The sequence below is a fragment of the Mercurialis annua genome, linkage group LG6, assembly GCF_937616625.2.
Source record: "Mercurialis annua linkage group LG6, ddMerAnnu1.2, whole genome shotgun sequence".
Taxonomy (NCBI): Eukaryota; Viridiplantae; Streptophyta; class Magnoliopsida; order Malpighiales; family Euphorbiaceae; genus Mercurialis; species Mercurialis annua.
Window position 1 is genome coordinate 7,118,305 of NC_065575.1, and position 23,839 is coordinate 7,142,143.

General features: G+C 32.0%; 2 protein-coding genes and 1 long non-coding RNA gene across 6 annotated transcripts; 1 reads left to right on the forward strand and 2 right to left on the reverse strand.

Annotated features, from left to right (window-relative positions):
* Window positions 1-3,558: 3,558 nt before the first annotated feature.
* On the reverse strand, window positions 3,559-6,190 carry LOC126686286 (uncharacterized). Of its 2 annotated transcripts, XR_007643876.2 has the most exons (6): window positions 5,809-6,180; window positions 5,590-5,720; window positions 5,276-5,487; window positions 4,365-4,517; window positions 4,144-4,259; window positions 3,559-3,679 (listed from the first exon to the last, which is right to left on the reverse strand). It is a non-coding gene; the product is annotated as an uncharacterized LOC126686286 (long non-coding RNA). The 2 variants fall into 2 exon arrangements; XR_007643875.2 differs by having other exon boundaries at window positions 4,365-5,487; window positions 5,809-6,190.
* Window positions 6,191-10,761: 4,571 nt separating this feature from the next.
* Window positions 10,762-14,661, forward strand: LOC126686351 (uncharacterized). Of its 3 annotated transcripts, none has more exons than XR_007643921.1 (6): window positions 10,762-10,926; window positions 11,052-11,191; window positions 12,293-12,346; window positions 12,445-12,645; window positions 13,856-13,923; window positions 14,456-14,661. XR_007643921.1 is itself a non-coding variant. In XM_050380389.1 (6 exons), exons 3-6 carry the CDS (start codon window positions 12,480-12,482, stop codon window positions 14,539-14,541), a joined length of 369 nt encoding a protein of 122 aa, XP_050236346.1. In that variant the 5' UTR covers window positions 10,762-10,926; window positions 11,052-11,191; window positions 12,445-12,479; the 3' UTR covers window positions 14,542-14,661. The 3 variants fall into 3 exon arrangements, 1 of the variants encoding a protein (XP_050236346.1); XM_050380389.1 differs by lacking the exon at window positions 12,293-12,346 and adding an exon at window positions 13,509-13,557; XR_007643920.1 differs by lacking the exon at window positions 12,293-12,346.
* A 5,424-nt stretch (window positions 14,662-20,085) lies between these two features.
* Window positions 20,086-22,481, reverse strand: LOC126686207 (scarecrow-like protein 18). Its single transcript, XM_050380251.2, has one exon. The coding sequence runs from the start codon at window positions 22,035-22,037 to the stop codon at window positions 20,715-20,717; it is 1,323 nt and encodes a 440-aa protein (XP_050236208.1). The 5' UTR covers window positions 22,038-22,481; the 3' UTR covers window positions 20,086-20,714.
* Window positions 22,482-23,839: the final 1,358 nt, after the last annotated feature.

Sequence of the window (23,839 nt, forward strand, 5' to 3'; positions counted from 1 at the left end):
ACTCATTTTGCATAGGTTCATTAAGCCTTACTTGGTTGGGGGTAAATAGATTAGTAAAGTTGTACATTCAGAAAATATCAAATTTTTTTTACTTGCTTCAATTTATACATTTTACTTTTTGAAAAGTTGGATGTTTGACTTTTCTAGCAAAATCTTAGAAAGTAGAACTTTCCTACTACTTTTGTTAGATTTTTTTAATTTAACTTTAAGTCTTTTAAACAAAAAATTCATGTAAAAATATCTTTATTTATTTAAAAAAAATATACTTATATCAAACTTCATGGGAAAGAAGTAAAAATCAAAACAAGCAACTTTTATCAAACTTCCTGAAAAGTTAACTTTTCAGAAACTACACTTTCCGGGAAGTCACTTTTCAGGCATCGCTATAAAACGAACCAAGGGAGCCCCAAATTTTTTAATATTTGTATTGTCCTAAACTGCTGATAGGAGTATTTTACTCCTATCTAGAGTGTCGTTTCCGCATGCTTTTTTAATGTTTTATCACGGTTTTATGGTATTTCGAATGCCTTATTACGTGTTTTAGTATTTCAGGTACTTAGGAGCATTGCGGAAGCATTTTGGTGTAAAAGTTGGAAAAGACGACAAAAGCGATGCGGAAGCTCATTTGCAAATCTGAAAAGCTGACCCCTGTGCACTATTTGACCAATTTGGACTAGCTAGAAGCCTCAAATGAACTCGTGATCTTCATGAAAGTTAAAGTAGACGTCCTAAGCTTTCCAACGGTTCAAGAATCGACTCAATCGGACATTTCTACACCGAGTTACGAAGGTTTGAAGATCGCGATCCGGAGCAGAAAATGGTTGCTCGAATCGAGCTCCTCATTTAGCCCAAGGAGCTCGATTCGAGCTTGGGCTTGCTGGAAAGGGAAAATCTGATTTCAAGATGCAACAAGGCTTTATTAATTTGCTATTTTGGGTCCAACACATGTGTAAATGAATGTTTGTCTTTTTCCTTCTTTTGTAGGTACTATAAAAGCAACCTTACCTCTATTTTAGGTTAATAATTAATTCCTAGACTTTATTCTATGATTGTACTTTTGAATTCTCTCCTAATTTTAGAAATTCCTAGGTTTTAGTCTTCTTCTTCAATAGAATTTCCAGCTTTTTATATTTCCACCATTGTTGAGATCTTTGAAACTCTATTGGATGAACAAGTTTTATTTTCTATTGCAACTCTTATTTGTGGGTTTTTCATCTTATTGTAAGTACTCTTTAACCATGTCTTTCATTTATGATTTTGTTAATTTAGCTCTTAGTATGTGTAGCTAATCCCCCATGTTTGGGGGTTGAGATGATTTCCTTCATGTTGTGTCACTACAAAAAATTTGGCTTCTTGTGACAAAAAAATATGTGACAAACTATATTTTGTCATAATAAATAGGTTAGTTGTGACAAAAAAAAATATTTTGTCACAATGAAAGTTTAATGAAATGATATTGTGACAAATACATATTGTGTCAACCATTTTTGTCACTATAAAAATTAATTATGTTTATTGTGACTAACTATTTTGACAAAAACATGTTTTGTCGCCGTAATTTAAAATATTTTTATTATGATAAAATAAATTTTATCATAATATTTAAAAAGATGGTGACAAATTTTATTTTGTAGCTATTAGATATATTTTGTCACTATAAAAATTAATTATGTTTATTGTGACAACGTATTTTGCCAATAAATGATATTGTAATAAATTAATATTGTGTCCAATTTTGTCGTCACTAAAAAAAAGTAAATATGTTTTTGTGACAAAGTATTTTGCCAAAACTAATGTTTTGTTTCCGTATTTTAAAACTACAGTTATAACAACTGTATATGAACCGGATGTCAACCTAATAAAAAACAAAATAAACACAAAATAGAGAATAAAAAAGGAATTGCAGAAAATATATATGTTAAATAATAACTCGAAAAACACTATTTCCACTACTGTTTATTGCGTCAAATTTATTTGTCAATAAAAAAAGTAAATTTGTTTTTGTGACAAAATATTTTGTCAAAACAAATATTTTGTGCCGATATTTTAAAAAGACAGTTATAATAACTTAAAGTGAACCTTTTGTAAACCTTATGTTAACCTTATAAAACACAAAATAAACACAAAATATTTATAGTTTATTGTGTCATATTTATTTGTCACTATATAAAAAAGTAAATATATTGTTGTGACAAAGTATTTTGCCAAAACAAATGTTTTGTGCCTGTATTTTAAACTATAGTTATAATAACCGTAAATGAACCGTTTGTCGGCCATATGTCAACATTATGAAATACAAAATACACACAAAATAGAGAAAGAGAAACTGTGCAGAAAATAAATGGTAAAATAGAAAATATATACAGTTATAATGATAAAATAAATTTTAGCATAATATTTAAAGACTTTTGTGACGAATTTTATTTTGCAGCAATTAATTAAAATTATGTAATGTTGTGATAATTAAATATTGTGTCAAATATTTTTGTCACTATAGCAATTAATTGTGTTTGTTGTGACAATGGGTTTTGACAAAAACTGTTTTGTCACTGTATATTAAAAATACAGTTATTATGATAAAATAAATTTTATCATAATATGTAAAAATATTGTGAATAATTTTATTTTTCAGCAATTAAGCTAAATTAAATGATATTGTGATTAATAAATGTTTTGTCACCATGCAATTGAAAAAAAATTTAATGATAACAGGATTAAATGGGTTATGAAATTATATTTTATTTTGATAAAAAAGGTATGTGACAATTAAGATTCAAATATCCAAATTAGGTTAATCTCTTATCTTATCAAAGCACTCTTCATTAGGGAAAAAAACTTCTCACGCCGCCGTACTTTCATTGATTCTGTGTTTGTTGATGCTTATTTGTCCAGGTATTTTTTTAACTTAAGAAAAAAGACTAAATTGATTAATGTAGGTTGAATTTCACATTCAAATTGCTTATTTGTTCAATTGATAATTTAAATTTTCAACTAATTCGTAAAAACTCGAGGCCGGGCTTCAAACTCGACGAGTTATCACCTATTCTCGAGTTTTGTATCTCAGTAGAAACAAGAACTCGAGGTTATGCTTCCATTTCGTCGAGTATTAAGACTTACATCAAGTTTGTGCTTTGATAGAGATAAAAAAAGTCGAGTTAAGGATGTAACTCGTCGAGTCTTAAGCATGACATCGAGTTTTAACATTGCAAAAGATGTATAAACTCGAGTAACGTTTAAAAGTCGTCGATTATATAGCCTTACCTCGAGTATGTTTATAACTGAAATGGCATGAAATTTCTAAGGTCTAATAACCTATGCAAGTTTAAACAGAATTTCTGGCTAATAATACCTCATTCGAGAGGGTCTTCAACCTTTTTAACAGTAACCCTAAACAAATGTTAGTCTTGTTTCAGAACCGCAGGTAGTTCAGGGAAAGAAATTGGAGATAAGTTTAAAATAGCTAACGATATCTGATTTGTAATGGGTAAGTTTTAATTGTAGACTTCAAGGCTCTGGAGATCTCATTATAATTGTAGCACATTAGCTCTGCACATTGGGTGAAAGGGTAAAAAATTAACTAAATTCATCCATACTAAGACATCGGGGTTCAATTTCAACAAAAGAAATTAGCACATATAAAATGTAATTGAGCACATGAGTTTTGAAAAGTAACGCACACCTGCAGTCACAAAAGAACAACATCAGTTGATAGCCCCAATATCAATTAGTTATTAGAATTTACATACTAAAATACATAAAGACAAACTTCTAAATTCAATTTTCATCATTATTTGTAAACAACGTGTGTATCTTATATGACCCCTGATGCCCCACCTAAAATTGCAGCTCATCTTATATGACCCCTGATGCCCCACCTAAACTTCAAGTCTCTACTATTCCATTCCATTATATAAACAAGGTTTGAAATTTGCAGCTCATCTTAGCAATTTAACTCCAAAGTAAAATTTGTTTTGAGATTTTGCTCATTGTCAAACAAAATTGATAAAATAATTAATTAGTTTAGCATCAACATTCTATTTTCAATTAAAATATCCAATTGAAAGTAATTAAGCGATAGAAAAAAATATCCATCAAAATCCTATACTAACAAAATTGTATAGAAAGAAAGGAGAGAAATTGTACCCAAAATTGTTGGATAGAATAGTAGAGACTTCATGAGATGAAATTTACTGCCATTAAACAATTCTTGAAAGCGCATGAAAATCGAGCAAGTATTTCTCCTCCCGAGTTCTGTAAAGCTGTCAAGACCATGCATCAATACGCTTATATAAGTTTTTGTGATATTATCATCCACATAAAGCTAATAAAACAAAACTGATCATGCATTATAGAAACTGCATTACCTGAACTTCAAACTTCACCACATCAAGGACAGAAGCAGAAGATATAATCCATATTGCAACTATGAGTTCTTAACTTCTTAGGCCGACTCATAGCATAGGATAACAGATTCAGGGAAAGTTTTACGTGGTCCAAAACCGCCTACATATGCCCATCTCCATGCCGCCAATATTATAGAATAAAACAATTTAAAAAAAAAGAACTCTATACCGCTATTTTTGGGGTGCGTAAAAAAATCCTACAACTAAAGCAAAAATAAACAAATTCCATGAAAGATAAACGTCGTTCTATATTATGCATCTACTGTCATGTGCAGAGTGTAAGAAAACTTCAAATGATTAAAAAAAATTTATGGTCCAAAAGCGCATTTAGCTAATGAATCTGCTTACTCTACTTAAAAAGAAAGAACACATGAAAGTTGTAAAATATACTGAGTGAAGGAAGGAGTTCTGAGATTTAGAAAAAAGAGTGGACAGTTCCAGATCATTTAGTAGTTGGCAATGATGTATTCCAAAAATAACCAGATTCCAAAAAGTGAAAAATAAAGATTATAAGGATTATTAAGACATTGATAAAATCCCCTGCGCTTCTTAACTACTGAGCAGATAATAAAAGTAAAAGAATACAGTAGATCTTGATCAAGAATTTTCACTTCATCTGTGTAATTAAACATCTATTAAAATCATCCACCAGTTTCTGCAAGCAAATGCATTAACACAAAGCACTTATTCACGATGGCATAGCTATAAGACAAGTTTAATCCAACCAAATGTTAATGAATGTTAATTGTTGAAAGAGAAGAATCTTGCAGATAAAATATAAAGAAAAAAATCTCGACAGTGCACGTGACGAATAAAGAACCATATATAGCAGATACTGTAGAAAAATAGAAAAACTGAGGCAGAATTATTACCCCTAGTACTTTCTCCAGCTGAGTTTCATCCACAACCAAAGGTGACGCAACCTTAAATGAGTTTGACAGCTCATGATTGTTATCATTCATTGGAATTACTTCCATTTCCACTTCAGCTCCCTCAGCAAGTCTATTCTCCAAGAATGGTGAAGCCAATCGGTGCATATCTTTGCTCAATGGAATAGAAGCAGCTTGCTGAGGGAAGGAACAACCTTTATATAATACATACACAAACGAAAAAGGTGAAAAGTTAAAATTGAAAACAATTCTAATTAGACTGTTTTAGGATAGAACACTTAGAAGGAAGGAACAACCTTTATATAATCAATGGCGAGTAGAGTGCTGACGCTGGCCCGAGATGGCTCCAGCGATTACATAACGGTGCAAGACGCAATAGACAGTGTGCCGTTCAGCACCACTTGCCGTACAGTAATCCGTGTAGCTCCTGGAATATATAAATAACCTTTTTATGTACCCAAAACAAAGAATTTCATCACTCTTGCTGGTTTAACACCTGAAGATACTCTTCTTACCTTGAATAATTCCGCCACCACAATTGATCATCACCAGGTGAAATTAACACAGCCTTTTATAAGATTATCCATTTGGGCAATTTTGTGATATCTGTAGGAAAGGTTGTTGATTTTGGGTTTGTTTTGCAGGCTTCTAGAGTTAGGTTAGTAGAGGAATTGTTTGTAATGAGTCGAGAAGAGCAGATTCAATCGTTAAATTGAATCAAAACGAAATTCGGAGATAGCTAAACAAAAAAAAAGCAAGAAAATTATATAAAATAAAATTGAAAAAATATGATTGTGATGAACTGAATTTAATTAGGAGAAGAGTAAATAAGAGTCGTATAGCAGCAAGTTTCATAAGAATAAAATTAGAGAATTTGTTTTTTTTATTAGATATGACTTAAAAAGAAAGTGGACATGAGCAGCGAGTTTTATAAGAATACAATAGTAGATATGACTTAAAAAGAAAGTGGGTCTCTAATGAAAAGAGAGAGCGGGAAACCCTTAAAAATATGGTGGGAATGTTTTGCTCAAAATTTTACTTTATGGTTACGGCAATATTAACAATTATTAGAAAGTAGAGATTCCCTTAGATTTCTAATCAAGAAAATTATATACTCTCATAAAAAAGTATACAAATCGAGTCTTTAATTAGAAATGTTATTCACCCTCGTTAAAATTTTATCGTTAGAAAGCAGTTTTTCCGCATGTATAAAATACTAATATTAATTTCATTTTCCTCCGATTTGAATTTTATTTTTCTCTTTTTCTAATTTGATTTTCTAGAATTTTGGCAAATCAAATCAATTTTAGATTTTTTCAAAATATATTATTGCATAAAATGTGAAATACTCTACGAATTTATAGCCTTTTCTTCAACTTAATAAAAAATTCACCACTTTTTTTAGATAGTTAGAATCAAAATGTAAAATAAAAAGTCTTCGTATCCCATATCAAAATGCAAAATAAAAAGTCTAAATTTAATAAATGGTTGATATTAAGGTGATTTATGGTTAAAATAATTAATGTGTAATTAAAAGTAAGAGTTGATCGCGTTATTTCAATCGCTCTCACATTAATATTTGGAGATGGAGAATAGCAGGATTTAAGTTAAACTAAAACTAAACATGTATTGCTCTAATTAATAGTAATAAAAAGAGGTAAAACATAATCCTAATTTAAATTGGAGAAGGATATATAGAGAAAAAGCAGTTAAGTATTCTGATCAGTATAAGAATTTAATTTTTTTAAGCATAGCAGTTTAGTTAAATTAAATTGGACTTTACGAACTCGACGGATTACCAACAGTCGATTTTGATGGTAACTTGTCGTTATGCTTAATCAAAATATAAAATGTTTTATACTTTACTGACGGAAGACGCAGTTGGCAATCCGTCAGGATCATGGTTGTGTTGAGCGCGGTGAACATTTTGGTGCACTCTCCGCGCCACCGTTCGTGTCCCCCTTGGTGTCCCGTTTGTTGTTCTTCGGCTTCCTGTTCAAGATTTGGAAACTGCTGCTCAAGTCTTGTTTCTATTATTTTGGGTTTGTTTCAAAGCACAATTCAAAATTTTAAGTGGATTGTTCCTAATTTGATGAAAATAACCGAAAAAATAAACATAATTATGAATTTTTATTATCATAATGATATTTCATTTGAATGATTATGGGAATTTTCTAGTATTGAATTTTGATTAGTAATTATGATGTCAATTCGGTAAGTTTACTATTGGTTTACTAACGATTTACTAACAAAAAGTTTACTATCAGTTTACTAACTGTTTATACCAAAATTAAAAATAGCCCGAGGCCTAAAAGTCCAGAATCTTCTCAGAGTCCACAATGGCCAGAAGCCCAAAATATTAAGGCCAGAAGTTATCTTCAAAGATTTGGCCAGAAGATTAATTTAAGAGGTTTGGCTAGAAGATTAATTTCAGAGGTTTGGTCAGAGGTTTAACCAGAAGATTAAGCTCAGAGGTTTGTTTCAGAAGCTAACTCTAGAGGTTTGGCCAGAAGTTAACTCTAGAGGTTTGGCCAGAAGCTAACTCTAGAGGTTTGGCCTCTAGAGGTTTGGCCAGAAGCAAACTCCAGAGTTTTGGCTTGAAGCTAATTACAAACAATTTTAAAAGCTAACTCCAGAGGTTTGTCCAGAAGCTAACTCCAGAGGTTTGTCCAGAAGCTAACTCCAAAGGTTTGGCTAGAAGCTAACTCCAGAGGTTTGCCCAAAAGCTAACTCTCGAGATTTGACCAGAAGCTAATTACAGATAGTTTCAGAAGCTAACTCCAGAGGTTTGGCTAGAAGCTAACTCCAAAGGTTTGGCCAGAGGTTTGACCATAAGATTAATTCAGAGGTTTGGCCAGAGGTTTGACTAGAAGATTAATTCAGAGGTTTGGCCAGAAGCTGATGTCAGAGGTTTGGTCAGAAGCTAAAAAATAATCTTTATTTTCATCCTCAAAAGAATAAGCCCATAATTAGATTGGCCGTCAAACTATGTTTAATTGGCCAGTAGCTCAAGGATATTTTTGTCAAAAGATTAATTGGCCACATCTCACGCACGAAGCGACACTTCAGGAGCAGTCTGAAAAGTGGGGGAAGTTGTGGAACGTGAGCAGTTGAAGATGACAGAAGTTTCCAAAAGTGCTAAATGCTATAAATAAGAGAGTAGGACGATTTTTACTCCCGGTCTATTTGTCTTGTTATCAGTAAATATATATTTTAAATAAACCAATAGTTACTTCTTTTAAGTAAATCGATAATAGCCTAGTAACAAACTTGTTATTTTACTAAACTAGTAGTAAATACAAAAGCAAATTTCGCACGTATTTATAATAGTGATAATAAACCGTTAGTAAACTGTAATAGTAAACTGTATTCCACTCCTATCACTCATATACCATCATTGACACCAAAACCTGTATGATTTGGGCATAATCGTTAGGTTTGGATATAATTACAACAAGTCGTAAAGGTTTGGGTTTATTTTGCGATTAAGCTTATTATTTTAAGGGTTTCTTACACTACAATAAAAATTGACCTATAATGACATTGTTTAAATAACAATTTTTAAAAATGTTATTTAAAGTGATAAAATTACCTTTATATGATATTTCTACAAATAATGCTAAAAATTATTATTAATACTAACAATTCTATTATCTTTTGTAACATTTATTTTATAGAAGTTATTTTTAAAAAAAATTAGTAAAATTTATTTTTTATGAGCGGCAAACTGAAAATTGTTCCCTCTTATTTTATTTTTTCTAAATCGTTAAACCTAAAATCTCTCAAATACAATTTTTCCTTCTTTTTTTCCTTCCTCTCCATCATCGCCTCCTTAATCTCCTGCCCTAACTCGCTGCTCGACTCATCCTCCAACAATTCCGTTTCAATAACTACCTCAGATTCCGTGCTCTTTTTACTCTTTTCCTCCAATGCTCGAATCATGAAAAGTCCGCTTCTTCTCGATTTTGCATTAATTGCGGTCGTGGGTTTGCCGATAGTTGTCACCGGTGGCGGTTTGAATTGTAAGAATGTGTTTAGTTGTTTGATTATCAACGGCGGTGAAGTCGTCGGTGTGAAATTGAGCGTGGGAGAAGAAGCGACGGCCATGTTTTAGTGGATAAAGAGGAGAAGGAATTTTCATTAGATGCGTAACATGCGTTTAGAGTATCCACAACTCTGAATTATCCTCGACAAAAGCAGAGAAAATATAATTGTTAACTGATCCCTAAACATAGGCTAATAATCACCCATGGCACCTCAACTTTAGGGGTACGGGCGCTAAACCCCCTGAAGTTTAAAAACGGGCGCTAAACCCCCTGAACTTTGAGGCGGCGCTCACAAAACCCCTTTTGGACGAAATATGACCAAAATACCCCTGGCGCCGTTTTTTCAGTCAACTGACATTTTAAAAAAAAAATTCTGACACTGCCATATCATCTGACACGTCAGAATTATACCTTAAAAATTTGAAAAACCCAAAATACCCTTACTTTAATTTAGAAAAAGACAAAAAAAAAACTCAATCTAATGAATTAACCCAACAACTGACCCGACCAATACCCCAACCCGACCGACCCGACCACCGCCGGAAAATTTTCCGGTCATCTTCTCCGATTTAAAGATGACCGGAAAATTTCCGGTCATCAAAAAAATTTGTTCCTCAGAGGAACAGATCGTCCGATCTGTTCCTCTGAGGAACAGATTATCTGTTCCTCATGAGGAACAGATCTGTTCCTCATGAGGAACAGATCTGTTCCTCATGTTGAGGAACAGATCTGTTCCTCATGTTGAGGAACAGATCTGTTCCTCAACATGAGGAACAGACCGATCTGTTCCTCAGGGAACAGATCGGCGGCGATCTGTTCCCTGAGGAACAGATCAGCGCGATCTGTTCCTCAGGGAACAGATCGCGGCCGATCTGTTCCCTGAGGAACAGATCCGCGCGATCTGTTCCTCAGGGAACAGATCGGCAGATCTGTTCCTTGAGGAACAGATCTGAATCTGTTCCTCAGAGGAACAGATCCGACGATCTGTTCCTCTGAGGAACAGATAAAGATGACCGGAAAATTTCCGGTCATCTTCAAAATGGAGAAGATGACCTAAAAAATTTCCGGCGGTGGTCGGGTGACGGGTCGGTTGGTGGGGTGGTGGTTGGGTCGGTTTTTGGGTTGATAGATTGGTTTATATTAAATTGGGTTGGTTTGATTTTTTTTTTTAAATTAAATTAGGGGTATTTTGGGTTTTTCAAATTTTTAAGATATATTTCTGACGTGTCAGATGATATGACAGTGTCAGAATTTTTTTTTTAAAATGTCAGTTGACTGAAAAAACGGCGCCAGGGGTATTTTGGTCATATTTCGTCCAAAAGGGGTTTTGTGAGCGCCGCCTCAAAGTTCAGGGGGTTTAGCGCCCGTTTTTAAACTTCAGGGGGTTTAGCGCCCGTACCCCTAAAGTTGAGGTGCCATGGGTGATTATTAGCCCTAAACATAGGTTTTGATTGCAAGGTTCAAACGGATATGCAACTGCTCTCTGAAATTGTTTGAAAAATAGTAACCGCTCCTCATCAACAGTTACTGCCGCTCACTACCCATTGCCGCTGCTCACCACCCATCGCTGTTGCTGCTCTTCAACAAGTATGTGCATTTAATCTCTTTGTTAATAGTTAATTATTTTGATAACTGTTCCTATTTGTCCCTTTTCAATTACTTGTGGTTCCGTTTCCACAATTTCCGCCCTAACTTCAACCGGTTCGTCCCAGCTTTAACGGCGGCGGAGACCTCCTCCTTGAAGCGGACTTTCTCAGTGACTTGAGCTTCAGCGTGAGTGAGAAGGAAGAGCTTATATGCGAGGATGAGGTGCGGTTGCGGAGTTTCCTCTTAACCTTCCATTCAACGACCGGTGAGTAAGATCATCTTCTTTCTGAAATTATTAATTTTTATTCATTACTTTGATTTCAATTTTAAATGTTTCTGTTATCAGGTTGTGTTCAAGTACTCTGTTTTGATGATTTTAGTCCATAAAAATTCTTTGTTGGATTTCTTCCACTGTAAATTAAATAGACCAATAATTAAACTTCGTTGTGCCAATTTCTTATCAGAAAAATGAGGCCCAACAGAGAAAAATGAGGTTTAACAGAGAAAATCTGTTGTGGCTTCACCGTGCCATTACTGATGAGCAATTACCGATATCTCATTATAAATGACAGTGCTGGTCTCCAAATTTTAATGTAGCTTCGGTTGCTTATGTTGCTTTCATAGTTTTGTTTAACTGTGCATTTATCAAGAAAAATGATTTTTTCCCTTAATGATAAATGGCTTATTTGTTCATGTTTTTCTTTCTTGTTCTGGTCTTAAAGTTAAGCCATTAGATAGCCACAATATTATATTCTGTCCCCAACTAATTAAGCCTCGGATGAATTGGTTTCCTTGTCTTCTGTAATGTTTAAGGAGTCTTCTCCTACCAGCTTTACTAGTCAATTTATTGTCTTATTACGTTAGTGCTTTAATTTTATCTTCAGGACATTACATAGAGAATATAGTCTAAGTTTAGTTTTTTTGCAACTAAAATGAGAATTAGTTTCTATATTAAATAAAAACACATTAAAAAATAGAAAAATAATAATTATAACATTAATTATATTTTTTTAATTGTGTGATAATGAAATACAGACAAGTATAGTAAAACGGAAAATATAATCCACCAAAGATTAAAATGCCTTTTCCATTGTTATCTTTTGGCAATTCTATCTTTTCCACTGTTCTCGATTTTATTAAATTCTTTAACTTTCTATGTTAGTTTCAATTGTTCATTCTTGAATCTATGCATTGATCTTCTTTTTGGATGCAGATTTACGTTTTAATTTATTTTTTAGTGTTGTGTAGATTATACTTTTTTGTGAATCATATTTAGATATTTCTTCTTTTAACACAAGAATAAGTAGACAAAGTACTGCCACTCTCTATGAAGTTTCCGTTTTTAAATCTTCTATTTTTTGCATAGGCATTATATTCAATCAACCGTCATAGCTACATCCTACAGCCTTTTCACATCAGTGTAATTTTGTTATTTTGGATTTCCCTTTTGATGTAAGAAATTAAGAGCAAATGAAATATTTTATGTTGTCTAAGATCTGCATTTTATTTTTTTGGCAGGACCAAATATTTTTAGAATATTATGCCTCTTTTGCATGGACATTTGTAAAACAACGGCCGTTGTGGCAGACTCTCCTCCCTTTTTTTGGCCTGTTTTGACTCTAGCGATTTGCCTATTTCCTGTCTATCCTCATTCGTGCAAGCTATTGATTCTCTACTCATGTGCTGGAGTGCTTCTTCTAATTATCTCCCTGCTTCTAGGTAAGTGTTCTATTCCCCATTCTTTGAATGATAATATTTAGCATATTACTGTGTTGTGCTTCTCAAAAGTTGAATTAATTTTGCCTCTTGTACCGCAACAAAGTTGTGAATATCTGTTCGTTAATGACTTTGTGTTGGACTATAATATATCTAAATATCTATCTGGATCCAACTTGATTAAACCTTGTCATTGTCTAGTTGGACTTAGCTGCATTCACAGCAATGACCTATGAGGAATTATGTAATTCATCAAGAGCATCTTTAAAAAAAAAATTGTGACATTTATAAATCATCTCTCCAGGATCTAGTCGTTTACATCTCTTGGAGTAAGCCTCAATGACACATCCTTGATAAAGTTCATATGAACCTACTGAACTGAATGGAAACATTATATTTTTCCTCTTGCTACAATCGATTAATAAGTAAATTCCTTAAGATAGTACTAAAACTTATGGAAATTCCATTTTTGACATTATTAAATTCCTTACTGTAATTCCTATGGCATTAAGGTTTTATTTTGTCATTTTACTCTTTTGGTTTGATTTGATAAGCACCTGTTACTGTTATACGTTGATAAGTATAATCTACACAACAACAACAAAAAAGATCTTTGTTTTTTCCATTTTCTTCTGAAAGAAAGTTAATTATAGTTGAAATTCAGCTGGGGTATTAAGTTTACATGATGGTGGTGGCTGTCCAACTCGACTATGAGTATATGACTTGTGGTTTTTAAAGTAATAAGATGGATACTTACGTATTTTTTCAATTATGGTAGAACACAAATTTTATCTCTTGCCGTTATTTGTTTTGGAGTTAAAAATCTACAATAGGATATTGATTTTCTTTCTTATCATTTGACAAAGGTACATACCAAAGACCAGTAATTGGTCTCTTCTTATGTCATCATTCACAGTAAGTTCCATTATGGTTCACTGGGCAAGTTTATCAACTAGTGAAGCTATTTAGTTTGAAATTCCAACTTACGAAACCTCATTTTTTTTGTTCTATCTCATTCATTACTTTTAAATGTTTCATCATTTTTATAATATACGTAAATGAACTGATTTATTCAAGTGAACTGATATATGCTTATTCAGTTTATTGAGACTTAGACAAGATAGTGTTGATCCAAGCTTTTTGAGCATGTCTACTTCCCTTGGCCAGCGTTCTATGTTAAATGATATTATTGAACATTCTTGTCTTTTTGCAGTTTGTGCCAGCATCTTGTGTATTTGGTTCGTCATGGTCTAATTGGCAACAAATATTTGCACATTCTAAGTAAGTTTTGCAACATCATAATTTCTTGGAGTATTAACTTCGTACTAAAATAGTTATAAATTATAAATATGCTTAAAGCTGAATCATAAACTTTGACCATTTGAAACAAAAAGTAAAGCAAACTATATATTTGGGGAAATATTTTTTTAAGGTGTAGAAATATCTGTTTATTCCTGGACACAGCCTTATTGTATATTTGTCCTCAAATCAAAGTTAGATACCTACATTAGGTGTTTGTTTTAGTTAATTGGACCATTCCGTTCTCATTCTGCTGTGTCGTACCTTTCCTATATTTTACTTCCTACTGTTTGGCTTTATAAAACATTTTTGTTATATTAACTTTTAAGAACATTAGACTTGCGTATTTATCTGCTGGTGAAATTTAGGCTATATACAGTACAATTGAAATTATAAATTTCTAGGAATTGTATTTAGCCTATAAAATAGATTTCTTGCAATGTGTTTCTTGTTTTTTCGGTTCAATTTCTTATTTTCAGTATCTATATTATATCATTAATTTTTTTTCTTGCAGATGGAAATTATTGGAATGAAAGAAATGAAATCAAGATGGACGTTTTCCTAGCTATATCAAAAGTTAGGCTTAGTTCAGTTTTTTAGCGAATATTTTAAATGTTTGCATACAATTGGTTATTTTAGTATTATTGAAGATTTATTCATTTATAATTTTATGTAATATTTGAATTGATTTAGTTTTTTATTCATTGATTTTAGCAACAATTTATCGTATTCAATTGTTTTATTATCGATAAAAATGGAAATAATAAAATAAAATAATAATTATAATGACAATTAATTTTGTCACAGCTAACTAATTATAATGAAAAATAATTTTGTCACGTTATGATAAATTACTTGTTGTGATAAATTAAATTTATCACCGTTGACAAATTATAATGACAATTAATTTCGTCACGTTATGTTAAATTACTTCTTGTGATAAATTAAATTTGTCACAACTAACTAATTATAATGGCAATTAATTTCATCACGTTATGTTAAATTACTTGTTGTGATAAATTAAATTTATCACAACTAATTGATTATTATGACAATTAATTTCGTCACGTTATGATAGATTACTTGTGATAAATTTTTTTTGTCACTTCACAATCGTTTTGTCACGAATAACTCGGCGTATGTAGTGACAAATGTATATTAATTGTGATAAATATGGTTTTGTCACTGCATAATCTTTTTGTCACTAATAATTCGGTGTATGTAGTGATAAATTTATATGAATTGTGATATATACTTTTTTTGTCACGTTATTAGCATTTTGTCACTAGAAGTCGATGTATATTACGACAAATTTTGACAAGATTTGATTACTTGTGATATACATTTTCGTCACAATAAATATGAATGTGACAAAACAATTTTATCACAATAGAAAATTTATGATGACAAACTATAAAATGGACTTATTGTGACTTGTTTGTTTTGACCAACGAAATTTGTCACAAAGTAGTCACAATAACGTTGTTATGACAAATTTTGGGCTTAACATGATAAATTTCGTTCGTCCCAACAAGTCAAATTTTTTGTAGTGTGTTAATTGGTATGTTGATTGGTTAAATGCTTGTTCTAATTCTAGTTTCTAATGCTTGTGTTAGCTTAGCTATCTAATGCATGATTTAGTGTTTGCTTGACTCATTGAGAAATGGTTAGGTGAATAGACTTTGGAATTAGAAGCCTAGATTGTAATACCACGAGAGTGGGTTATGATTTAGGTGACCTTGAGTTTGTTGATTAATTGATGTTGGGTAATTGGTTTTGTTTAGTATCACGAGAGTGAGTTAGGCATTAATTGATTACTTGATTATTGATTTTGTCGTTATTAGAGGCTCGAGAGAGCGGGAACGGTGCGTTAGGCACAACTCGGCCCTTGCTAGATACCAATTCATCCATTACTATGTATGCATGACCTAGGAATAATTTCAACCCCTAGACACGTTGCTTGAATTGTTAGTTTAATTGTTTAGTTGTTTAGTGCCTATTTAGTTGTTAATCATGTTTGAACCATTGCATCATTGTGTTGCGCTAAGCGAATTGAATAGCAACTAGATTCATTCTCGTCAATCGCTCGAATATTCACTCCTCGTGGGATCGATATCCGACTTCCGGATTATTACAAGTTATGCTTTTAGCTCAACAACTGCCTAGACAGAGGGAGTATTTGGGAATAAAAAGGCAAGAAATGGTATCTGATTGTTTTAAAATCACAACAATACTAATGTATGGGAGGTAGTGTTCTTCTCCATATACTGAATCAATGCTTCATTATGCTGCATAAAAGAGAGGGAAGTTGTGAAAGTTGCATTAGAGAATGTAATTTTGCATGGCTATTAGTTTAGATTTTGTCATTTTTAGTTGTAGTGTGATTTTGTAATTTCCACGGCTATAAGTTAAGAAAAAAGCGTGAGAATCGATTTTGATTTTGTCATTTTTAGGGTTAATTAAATTTGAGAATTAGGATCTTGATTTTGTTTTAATTTTTGATTTTAATTTTTTATATCATGTGAAAACATTATTATTATAAAATTTGAATTTGTGTGCCGGAAGAGGGCTTTTTGGTACCATTTTAAGGGCCTATATGTAGAGTATATGCCAAATATGAAGGACACATTTGAATTTATTCTAAGTTAAAAAAACATCAGTTTAGTATTTTAAGTGCAATTGAAAGTTAAAGATGACAAGTTAGCAATTTTCAAAGATCAGAATATAATTAAAAACAAACATAAATGTGGTGTATTTTTTTTTTCTTATTTTTCTTAAACCTCAAGCTTGGCGAATCATAGTATTGGTGAATCAAGACCTGAAGAAATGATTTCCAATACTTATTTTTTTCATCCAGAAAAAAATCCTTCTTTGATCTTATTTCTAATCCATTGTTTGGAGGAAACTATCATCCATAGTTTAGATTGATGAGAATAGCGCTGCGATCTGATCCAATGTATGAAATTTGAGAACGATGCAATACCGTGGTGGTTTCTTATAAGATTATCAAATAGAATATTTAAGTCATTCTTTAAAAAAATAAAATTAACTCATTCTGTTGTTATGAAGGTTCATTCTCGATCTTTTGAAAGTTCTATATATGCTTATGTTTCGGAACCGAAGGATCCGTATCCATAATATAGCAATAAATTTAAAAACAATAATGAACTATAGTTCAAATAATATAAACACTAAACAACATTCTATCAAAATTATGAGTTTAGCTTTGAGCGCTCCCTCTAACAATAATAATAAAAAAGCTTTTAAAAAAGACAAAAGCAAATTAATAGAATCTGAATTATATGGAAGAAAGAATGAACTAGGGTAAAAGAGAAACTGTATATATATATATATGCATATATAAATAGATAAAATAGTTAGTAAATAGGTGGAAGATACCCACTAGCCATATAAACAAATATAAAATGGTAGGAATATCCTGATGAGAAAAGAAATGAACAGCAATCAGCATGTTTTTTCAATTCCTAAGCATCATTGAATGATTAAAAAGGTGCAAAAAGAATTGCTTTTTGGCCTCAAATCATTCTAAACATTTCTAAAGCTTAATACATCCATCCATCTATTCTACTTCAATGATCCATCATTCTAATTATTGCATGTGGGGTACATATATCTACTATTGCTAATTAATTATAATATCATTCCTCTATTATATGTGTAATTCAGTTTAAATCGAATTAAATATAAGTTTTATTTAATTTTAAAAGAATTTATAAAGCTGTAGATTTATTTTCTTCATATTTGGTTCGTTAACTCTTTTTTTTTTGTCTTCATTCGTTTTTTTTAAATTTTTGATTTGTTTACATTAAAACTGAAATGTTTTTATACCCACCACTTAATTGAATCGAAAAGATTAATTTTCTTATTATATTAAATAAAACTAAACTAATTTTATTGGTCAGTTTATTCTAATTTTTGTATATCCCTAATAGCTATAAAATGACCATCGACTAGAGAAAAGGAACAAAATAAAATGATTAAAAAAATTAAAAATTAAAAATCATAAAAAATAGTGATTTATAGATAGGGATGATCGTTCATTCTGGTCCCTTTAATTATTGATGGATATAAAACTTTGATTGGATTAATATTCAGTTAACCTAGTTAAAAAAGGACTAGTCGATTCAGCATATTATCATGAAGAAAATTTATGTATTTCAACATTCCGCGACTAATAAGCATATATGAATCAGTCTATTTTTTTTTTCTAAATATGGAGTCCATCTCTTAATAAAACTCATCTTTATGATATAAGACAATCTATTACTACATAATTTTATTCCCTAGTTTCTATAAAAAAATTAAGTTAATACTCAATATTCATTTAAATATTCATTCTATTAACTAAAACTCTTAAACTACCGGTCTCATTTAAAAAACGAATCTATTATAGTAATTATACTTATTTTTTATAAGTAATATTTTCTAAATATACTCGATTTATATAAAAAACTTCATTTATATAGTAAAAAATTTAATTTCCATTTTCTAATTAATTAAACTTCCAGAGTTTCATACTTTTTTTTATGATATGGTTCAACAATATTTCTATTCCCTCTTCAAATAGAAATATTATTAAATAGAAGTATTCTCGCTGGTAATCATCGCTACTGCTACAGTCCGACGAGCAAGCTGACCGCTTTCCATGCTCATTGGACCACTATTGGCCGACGGGCAGTCTGAAACTTTCTCCACATGCTCATCGGGCTACGACTGTCCGACAAACAGTACGACCTTTGTCGGACCATAATCGAACTCGACGAGCAGGTTGACCTCTCTGCTCATCGCAACAACCGCTCTTTGACCTCTTTCTAAATAAAAGAATACGGTTCCATCAATTATATACAAATAAATAAAAGTAGGGTGGAACAACACAACACAAACACATATCATGGAAAGAAACAGAAGGCAAGAGGTAACGTCTGAATGTAGATGGATGGAAGGAAGAGAGAATATTGATTCTGAAATCAGAGTGAAACCATGGCGTGCATCAACCCTAACAAGCTATACACATAGCCTAATCACTGTCATTCACTTAACTTCCACACGCAACCTCTATATCTATCTATCAAATACTTCAAATAAAAACAACTACTCTTCACTTCACCCACCTTCTCCCACTTGTGACCATCTTTTCATTGTCAGCTAATTATCTGGAACAACCTCAATCCTTTTTCTCATCCATTCATGCCCACAAATTTACTTATAATCATCATTAATTTCTTTGAACTGCGAAATATAATATACACTTCAATTGATCTCTAGCTAGATTGAGTTCATTCATTTACCAAAAATAGAAAAACCAAATCCATGGCATCAATGAATATATTTAGTTTGAGTTCATTCATATACTAAAAAAATAATGTGCTATTTTTCTGTATGATCTCTCTTAATCTATTGCTATGATAACTGATGATAGCTCGTTAAGTTGAACGGAACGTTGAAACGCGACATATGGAATACGCATCCGGGGACATAAATAAAATGCTTGAAAACTAAATTCGATTTAAATCATATTCAGAACTATGAGATTTTAAACTTTAACTCTATAAGAGTCTTAAACATGCATATATATTGTTGCTAATTAATGTGATTATTTTTCATAAGTTTTTAAAAAACAAAAGAAAGAAAAGGGAATAATTAAGAAGAGAGGACATGGTGACACAATAGATCCCTATAAGAGGAGGAATTAGGGTTGTAGAGGAGGCAAAAAGGGTCTAATTTTGAGGATTTCGATAGTTTTGTTGAGCAGACAAAGGGCAGAACTTAATGGATTCTATATTTATTCATCAAAGACAGCATTAGGTTTACAAGGGATCCGAGTGGCCAACTCCAGAAAACTAGAAAATCCCTCTTTAAACCACAACACAAACACAAGCATTCATAATTAAATCAGAACAAAGAATATTAAGACAAGACAGTTTGATACTGATAAGTGAAACAACACTATTAAATCAAGCATTAGTCACACATAATTCATTATTATTAATTAAAATAAAATGAAAGAGACAAACAATTGTCTCCAAGAAAAAAGATTATGCTTTAAACTTTTTGGATTTTGGGATAATTATTTTATTATTATTTTATTATATAGTATCGAACCATTAAGAAAGATGATGATCATCAAATATATTCTCCACGTCCCAATTGTTGCCTTCAATTGCTGCCTTTTTTAAGATGCCAAAGAGGTCTTTGTTTTGTGGAACAAAATTAATAATAAATTAATTAAAGAACCACTAAGAAATTATATAGTAGTAATATAAGAAAAATTAACAAAAATTAAGGTTACAAATTAAGGAATATACTATATGAGAGAAATTCAAGAAGACAAGTGCAAAAACAAAAGAATCAAAATATGTCAACGTACCCCCCAATTGTATATATATTTATATATAAATCGCATCAACTTTTTATCAGTTTCACCTTCCCAAGAATATAGAACACATGCATGGCGATCATCATCATCATCATCAAGCTCAAGATCATGTTTGATCAGGTCAGCCATTGTTGAACACCTCTTGATGCTACTAACTCATGCAACGGCGTCGTCTTCAGATTCTTATTTCCCATGCACTAAGAAAATTTTGTACAAAAGGGTTTTCAAATTAATCATAATGGAACCCTTTTTCAATCTCTTTAGTGGGTCATATAGAGAATTTAGAATTTTTTTTTTCTTGGTGGGGATTGAGTGGTTGGGGTAGATAAAGGGTTAATTAATAATTAAACAATTAATTAGAATAATAATTAGGTAATTAGTGCCAAGAAGAGACTGAAAAAAGGGGTTGATTCTGCCAACCTAAAAAGAAAGAATTATTGATGATTTGAAGATGATAACCTTCTGAAGGATAATGGAGTCTTAAAAGAAGCTTAGCTTGAGAAAGTGCAAAAGGGCTTAATGGAACATTATTAAACCCTACACTTCTCAACATAATCTCCCATGATTCAAATCTTTCGTGTCTTTCTTTTCTTGATTCTCCTTCTCCGGCGATAATATCCATGATCTCCCTCCCAAACCATATCTCCTCCACCGCCAATCTCTCTCTGCTGATCGGCGGCACCGTCGCCTCCAACGAGTCGAATACTGCCGTGTAATGATCTAAGGCTTCCATGAATCTTTGCAAGAAAAACGGGTGGTTGTGGTTCGCTTCTCTTTCAGCAATTGTGACGACTTTAGGGTTTAGTTCTTTGATTCTATGGAGAAAGATCCGTAACTCGCGTGAATCGTCTTTTAAAAGCTGGTGGAGATAGAGAACACAGTTCACGGCTAAATCTTCGTCGGGGAGAAGAGTAATGGCGGAGGGGAGGTGGAGAGAGAGTGAACAAGGGTCGTTGTTGAGGAGGAGAAGAGGGTGGAAATGGAACCGGAGACCTAGAGATTGAGCGAATTTGAGGAGACGGTCACCGGTTTTTTGAAGGATGTTTAAGTCGTGGCCGGTGCCGGTGATTCTGAGTAGAGGTGGAGGAAATAGAGAGGTGTTTGATCTTTCAGCTATAGCTTGCATCAATGGCGGCCATTGTACTCCATGCATAATATCAAAGTCTATAATATGAATACCTGGCTGACCTACTTCTATGGCTTCCAAGATTGCTTGATTCGCAGTTAAATGACTAAACCTAATAAATGGGGTTATTTGATTCAGCGACAAATAGCAGGATTGAAGAGCTTCCTCTGATTGATAAATCACACCACCGCCACCTCCACCGCCACCGCAAGGAGGAGGAATAGTTAACCTTCCACAGCGAGTGAGCCTTAGAGATAAAGCTTTAACAAACTGATGAACCAATCTTTCTCTAGAATCACCGTAGGGAGAAGAAATAGAAGCCAAAATGGAAATGAGGCGCTGAGCGGCGGGGAAATCCGACTGAGAGATGAGCTCCGCGCAGTTGATAAGCAATTGCCGGAAATGAACGGCGGAGGAACCAAAGCCACTAATCAAACCACTAGTGGTATTAATAGTAGTAGTAGCAGGCGGTGGAGCAATGATCTGATGAAACTGCAGATCTAAGACAGCAGTAGGTTCTTGTTCTTGAGTTGGGTTATGAGCAGAAGAAGAAGAATTGAAAGAACCCAACATAGTAGTAATAATTAATCTACACTTTATATATAAGTAGGTGTATGAAAAGAAAAAGAAAAGGTAGGTAGCACCCAAGAATGGAAATATAATCTATGAATAGGGTTAATGGGGAGGGAATCAAGGGAAGGGTTTCTCAAGTTTTGTAATGAAAGTGAATAGGAAAACCTAAACTAAAGCAAGAAGAAGAGTTGCATTCAATTTTACTATAAACCCTAATATATGATATTGGTAAGTGATTTTTAGGGTTAAGCATATGTGTGCAATGATGATGATGAGTAGCAGTTTATTTGTATGGCAGAATCAATCTGATAAAAGCTCTTCAGATATACTATGAGTTAAGCAATAGTTCTTCCTCCTAGTTCCTCCCCATCCACACAAAAGAATAGATATGGGTTTGGTTTCTTTATTATTTTGTTTTGATGGGTTTTTCTTTTTGTTTTTGGTATATAAAAAAAAGGAGTGATGTGGATACAAATTTTTAAATCCATGAAAGTCAAACCCAACTAACTAGTTAATATACCACACCCCCAATCCTTCTTCACTATCACTTGATTGAGTTAATTCAATTCATTTTACTATCTCCCTAAAATAAAATTAAAATATTATATGATGATATTGTTTGTAACTATTTTTTAGGCAATGCCTTAAAAATCATAACACTTTACGGGTGAAGTCGGTTATAACTAATATTTTCATGATCAATCAGTTTAAATTCGATTTTAAATTTGTTGTGTTAATTATAACATTTTTTTTAAAATAAATTTTACCATATAGTTCTTCATTACGATTTTGTCTGGAGTTTCTAATCTCTTCTTTTGGTAAATTGTAAGGTTAGTTGGATTTCTTTTTTTTCTCTTGAGAATTTTTTTGTTACAATAGATTTATTTATCTTCAGCCAAGCATCGTATTCTTTGGAAACTTATTTGATCTTTTGGAATTTGTCATCTGTAGAAAAATCGAAACAACCGGATATTCAAAGAAGAGTTAGTGAATATTCACATTTGATCTTTTCTCAGTATTTGCGAGGCGGTGGATTTTTATTGGGCTAAAAATCATAATTTTCTATATTTGGGAAATGATGTTTTTTGTTGTATCAATTTTTTCTATAATAATTCCTACTAGCTTGTGTCTCTGACCTTTTTGTTACCCATTTCTTTACGGTGTACCAATCTAATTACCATTTATCCAAAATAAAAAATCACAAATATTGACATATTATTTAAAATCAAACCGAACCATTAGCCACCTAAAAAAATCAACTGGTGAGTTTTATTTTTTAGTATATAATCACAAATAGTTCAGTTCGATTTTTAGGTGACATATCAGATTTTATGATTACAATATGTTGAGTCAGTATTAAAATGGCTGACAAGTAGAAAAGAATTTAAAAAAAATTCAAATATAACTATAATTGACATAGCATATATGAAATCGGACTAAATATAATGATTTTAGAAGTACTGTTTGAAACTGACTTCACATGCAAAGTATTGATATGATATTTTTATTTAGCCATAATTTGATTAATCTCTAATTGCAATTTGCATGTAAATATATGTGACCAATCAATTTAAAAACGTAAATGTTAAGATGATATTCTAACTTTAATTTTATTATCTCTAATGTAATTTAATAAAAGTAACTATTAAAATATTACAGAAATGGTTAGCTACATCGATCAGATTCATATTTATATAGATAGATGACTTGAAATGTTTAAGGCACATTTTGGAATCAATTTTTTTAAAAAAATGTTCATCGTTTGGTAGAATAATAATTAGGGAGAATCCATGGATTTTGAA

Coding starts and splice junctions, on each gene's coding strand:
- LOC126686351 (XM_050380389.1), top strand. CDS start 12,480: ATGGACATTTGTAAAACAACGGCCGTTGTGGCAGACTCTCCTCCCTTT. Junction 12,646..13,508: donor AATTATCTCCCTGCTTCTAG/GTAAGTGTTCTA, acceptor CATTTGACAAAG/GTACATACCAAAGACCAGTA. Junction 13,924..14,455: donor CAAATATTTGCACATTCTAA/GTAAGTTTTGCA, acceptor TTTTTCTTGCAG/ATGGAAATTATTGGAATGAA.
- LOC126686207 (XM_050380251.2), bottom strand. CDS start 22,037: ATGTTGGGTTCTTTCAATTCTTCTTCTTCTGCTCATAACCCAACTCAA.